General features: G+C 39.9%; 1 protein-coding gene across 1 annotated transcript; it reads right to left on the bottom strand.

Annotated features, from left to right (window-relative positions):
- gp1ba (glycoprotein Ib platelet subunit alpha) lies at positions 1-3,960 on the bottom strand. Its single transcript, XM_076035298.1, has 6 exons — positions 3,765-3,960; positions 3,267-3,362; positions 2,725-2,916; positions 2,351-2,446; positions 2,039-2,218; positions 1-1,583 (listed from the first exon to the last, which is right to left on the bottom strand). Exons 1-6 carry the CDS (start codon positions 3,951-3,953, stop codon positions 255-257), a joined length of 2,082 nt encoding a protein of 693 aa, XP_075891413.1. The 5' UTR covers positions 3,954-3,960; the 3' UTR covers positions 1-254.
- Between the last annotated feature and the right edge of the window lie 1,276 nt (positions 3,961-5,236).

Here is a 5,236-nt window from a genome sequence, read left to right as displayed (position 1 = left end):
TTATGAACACATTTGTTATTCAAAACCCAAATAACACATTATTGACCATGTGACACTTAATATTTATTGGTTCAGAGTAGAGGGTAGTAGTAGAATAGATGCTTCTACAATATCTCTGATTGACCAACTTCCTCATCTAGATTAACATTAATCAAGATAATTGTGTGGCCTTGTCTGTATACTTGCATATGTATTAAGAATGTGCAACCTGCTGTTGTGTTATTTGAGGGATGCTGCACCATTCACTACTAACCTCAGTGAGCTGCTCTACTTTCAGGTGAGGTGTTCAGCCCCCAGGGCAAAGTGGGTAAATAGTCTGTCAGCCACTGTCCCCAGCTAACCCTGGGCTCCTCCTCGCTTCCACCTCTCTTGAACTGCCACCCCCCTATTACCCAGTCCACTTCTTCTTTATTGCCTCCTGCCTGCTCCACATTCTCCCTTAAAATTAGGCTGTAACACTTTCCAGAAGCGGCTTCCCCACCCCTCGCGTAGTCCATCTCCTCATCTTTCAGCTCTCCTTCCTTCTTTCCAGCCTTTGCAGTCAACCGACATTCTTCCATCACATCCCTCCATGCTCCTAACTCCTCCTCCTTGCCTATCAGCCGACACACAGTCTTCCTGTACACTAAAGCCTCTTCAACGTTTCCTCTTTGTTCTGCTCTCTCTGGTGCCCCATGTATTCCCGTCAGCTCTGACATGACTGGTGGTCTCTGCACCTCCCCATGTGGTCTCGCCTCATCTTCTCCTCCATGCACTTCCTCAGAGGCCTTTCCCTCAGTGTAGACAAACAAGACAGAGCGATAGTGGGTTGACAATCCCTTTTCCACCAGTTCCTTTCTGTCAGTCGTCAACAGTCTTGCTCTCTCTCTACCACCACTCAGCTTTACTATTGATGCCTTTAGCGGTTTGTACATTGTTTTGTACCAGATGACCAGTCTCACCAAGGTTACCAGAGCAGACATCATAAAAGTCAAACACATCAATAGGCAAGCTGCAAACAGCCAGAAACAGAATACTCCTACACCTTTAGAGGCCCTGGCTTCAGCCACACCATTCTCAACCCATGAACTGGTTGTGTTGATTGTTTGAGTCAGGTGTTCCTCATGTGTTGTTGATAGTATGGTTGAAGGTTCAGATGTAGTCCATTCAGTAGGTGTTGTTGGGTTAGTGGTTGTGATTGGATTTCTCCTTTGGGGTCTGAAGGGAGCAGTTGACGTGAGCTGCTCAGTCACTGACGCGGCACTTTTAGAAAAGTGTGTCCGCGTCATCAGCATGGTGAAGGACTGGTACCAGGACCAAGTAACCACACTGTGATCTGCAATGCTTAGTTCTGTCTGCGGTGTCCATGGCGTGGCAGTCGGCGCGGAGGTCGAAGAAGCAGTTGTGATCACAGAGGTGGTCATAGGAGGTGAAGGAGAAGAAGTGGTGAGAGTAATTGGGGTTGTGACAGCAGAGTCCGGCATTAACCACGGCTGAAGGAAGTCTCCAGTTGGTCCCAACACCGTTGTCTCATAGGCACACAGATCTGATCCGTCGATACTCATTAAAGGTGTGCCATTGTGACATTCGGGGGAAGCACACACCTGAGAAGACAATATATATGTGTGTGTGTGTATACATATATATATATATACATATGTATATATATATATATATATATATATATATATACATATATATATATATATATATATATATATATATATATATATATATATATATGTATATATATATATATATATATGTATATATATATATATATATATACATATATATGTATATATATATATATATATATATATATATATGTATATATATATATATATATGTATATATATATATATATATATGTATATATATATGTATATATATATTTATATGTATATATATATATATATATATATATTTATATATATTTATATGTATATATATATATATATATATATATATATTTATATGTATATATATATGTATACATATACATATATATACATATATATATACACATATGTTGATTGATGTATTTTATAACACCTACCACGCTGTACACATCAGTGTTGATGTCTTTGCCATCCCTGGTGTAGACGTTGTCCTCATACTCCTCCAGGTACATGCGGAAGTAATGAATTGAACAGAAGCAAGTCCAGGGATTTGCAGAGAGAAAGAGATATGGCACCTCTGTCTTTGTGCTAAACCAGTCATCTGGCATCACCTCGATCTTAGGTGAAGAGAAAATGAGAGTTTGACAAGTCAACAGGCAAGCAATGTGTTGCGTTGATCAAGACGGTACATGACATTCAAACCTTACTCATTGTGCCAAAGTGGAATATTGAAGGGCGACATCTTTTACCTTGTTATTCTCAATATAGAGGGTTTCTATGGAAGGAAGAGGGTGAAGCAGTAGCTTGGGAAGTACAGAAATGTGATTAGATGACAAATCCAGGATCTGTAAAGTTAAAAAAAAAAGAAAAAATGACTACTGAGGCGGGGAAAATCAGATGGCTAAATGAGTGTGATTGTGCCTTGAGCCAACTTTGTTGTAAGATGGTTAGATTCAGCTGTACAAATAAAGTTGAAATGAACTGATGAGAACTGGTACAACATTTAAGAGAGCGTATTAGCTCAAAATTCAGCCTAACAACCTGCACAATGGCTACATCCATCCTCTGTAGCAATCTGTGATTCAATACTGCAAAAAAAATCCACATGAACTACTTGACTGACCTCTAGCTTGCTAAGTCCAGAGAAGGTGTGGTCATTAAGAGAGTTGATTGCATTGTTTTCCAGGTAGAGCTCAGTCAAATGGGGACAGGCGGAGAAAGAGCCTTCAGGCAGGGAGGTAAGATTGTTGGAACCCAGCCGCAGGACAGTGAGGCTGGGAAGGATTGGAGAGGCACTTGGGGTCACCTGTGGGATCTGAAGACAGAAACTGTTGACATTCTAAACCTGAACAAGTATACATGCAATGAATAAAGTAAATATGTTGATTTTTGAAGATATGATTATTACCTATCCCTTATGCATGATATAGAATAACTTATTTAAAAACAACACAACATAATGTCATCATGTCAGTTTTTAACTTTCGCTCTGTCTATTGGAACGCTTACCACCAACAGATGAAAGTCAAAGAAACAAAGATTAGGGTGAATACCTACTTAAAATGGCATAAACAATTTTCCAAATACACTTTCAGATTTTTGTTTAGCTGATGGTCACGCTGTTGTTTGTGTGTGCGGTGGGGGGCATATCACAGTGACACGCACCTTATTGTGTGTTAGGTCGATCTCATAGAGTTCTGTGAAGACCTGGAAGGAGGACCATGTCAGTCTGGAGAACAGGTTGCTGGGGAACAACAGAACCTAAGAACAAATACATTGAAAGAACAAAGTTTTCATTAGAAGTCTTGCTCAGGAAGCCAAGACTCCTCGAGGTGTTTTAAGAGGAGACAGAAACTACAGGCATCATAAGAAATGGAAGAATCACACTGGACCGTCATCAACACCAAGATACCGAAAGAGAAATACAAACTTCAAAGAAAACCGAGAGTAGTAGTTTTCACAAATAATCTGTAAGAATTTTTCAGCATATTCAAATATTAAAACATGAATTTGGAGCTGAATTTGCTGTACCATGGTCGCTTCTCTCCATCAACACTTTAAATACCATACCATCTTAGATCATTTCCTAAAGGTTTCCTAGATATAAAGTAAACTTCACATCAGCTCTTCCAAACTGCAAATAACAAATTGAGAGGATTTTACCTTGGTGGAATGTGTTAACCCGGCTGGAATATCATTGAAGCCCGCCTGTGTGCAGTTCTCCCTCAAGCGGTGGTCTTTATCCCTGTCACTGCGGCAACCGTTTATTGCCATAACCATTATTACATGGGAAAAGATGATGAAGATGAAGAGCTGCATCCTGACCTTCACCTTTGGACCAACTGAATCCATAAATGGAATTTAACAGGAGAAAGCTGCAGTGTGTGTGGGGTGTGGCTTGACTGACAGCTGCGGATGCAGGAAGTGAGTTGTATGACAGCTTTTTGTACGTTGATATCTAACCACTGCCGTTCAGTTTTTTTTTTTTTTTACAATAACAACTATCTGTGACAGAGATAAGAAACCTGGAAATGGGTTTCTACCGCTGGCAACAATTTGCCATTTGGGATGCGTGGCAACGTGTCAAAATTGCATGCATGCATACATACACACATCCCAATGGAGCTAGAACAGGAGAAAAAAACACCCTAATGTTGCAGGTTGATTGAAAATAGTTTAATTTTTACAATATTCATATAAAATACACATGGAAGTTAAAGGACAGGTATCATTAGGGCCAAAGTTGGATAATCTAAAGTAATTGGGCCATTAGAAAATGCGTCTCTCAGGTCCTTTAGTCCCTTGAAGGACCTGAGAGACCTCAGTCCTATTTGTATTGACTAAGTGGACAACATGCAACACACAAGCAGTCCACAGCATGAAGTGCATCTGGATATGACACCAATGACCTACTTTCTAGCAAGCAAGCACGCCTTCTTTCAGGATGGACCAAACCCACACGCCCTCTTTCTGTAACCTGATATAGAGTTGTTCAACTGAGCCAAAATCAAACTCTATCAATGCCCTCTTCCTCCTCTTCCTCGTCCGTCAAACATTTTTGGAGGAATCTAACATTGACAAGGTGTACAAAAAACACGTGGATGTTGGTTGCTATGTAATGTTGAACGGTATGATTATAACCAATGCTGCTGTGTCAAAAAAAATGCATTACATTGTGGATCCATGTTGCATTCATTAGAACAGAAGATGGCAGCATTTATCTGGGTCGTGTCCACACTCCTGAAATCAAAGTAGAAACATCCTTTTGTATTTTTTCATGGTCAGGTTTATTTTTTTAATGTTTTAATGTGGAGGGAGCACATTATTCTTGGGTAGTTAGCAAATTATCACAGACTCCAAATTACAGTTTGAGTCTGAGTATATTTAGAATGTCCCTCTGAAAATAAGTTCCCTGGTGAACCAAAGAAACCTTGTCAGTGTGTGTATATGTGTTTGTGTGTGATTGTGTGTAGCCGTGTGTGCGTGGGCGTGTGTATATTTTTACAGCATTTGAAACCTATCTAGCAGTTTAACTGAGGACAATCAAGAAAATAGTTTCAACTTTCCTTTCAACAGTCGTGAAGTCTGTGATGAAATGGAACTCAGAAAGTTGCCGTGATGGCGTCACATACTTT

The sequence above is a fragment of the Nelusetta ayraudi genome, unplaced genomic scaffold (genome assembly GCF_046127955.1).
Source record: "Nelusetta ayraudi isolate G7.1 ecotype Tasmania unplaced genomic scaffold, CSIRO-AGI_Nayr_v1 ptg000042l, whole genome shotgun sequence".
Classification (NCBI taxonomy): Eukaryota; Metazoa; Chordata; class Actinopteri; order Tetraodontiformes; family Monacanthidae; genus Nelusetta; species Nelusetta ayraudi.
Note: the sequence above shows the minus strand (reverse complement) of the source record. Positions and strands in the feature narration are given on the sequence as shown.

Excerpts from the sequence above, each read along its gene's own strand:
- gp1ba (XM_076035298.1), bottom strand. The coding sequence starts at position 3,953 with ATGGATTCAGTTGGTCCAAAGGTGAAGGTCAGGATGCAGCTCTTCATC. Across the intron at positions 3,363-3,764 it reads GGTTAACACATTCCACCAAG|GTTCTGTTGTTCCCCAGCAA; the intron begins GTAAAATCCTCT and ends ATTTGTTCTTAG. Across the intron at positions 2,447-2,724 it reads CTGGACTTAGCAAGCTAGAG|ATCCTGGATTTGTCATCTAA; the intron begins GTCAGTCAAGTA and ends TTAACTTTACAG.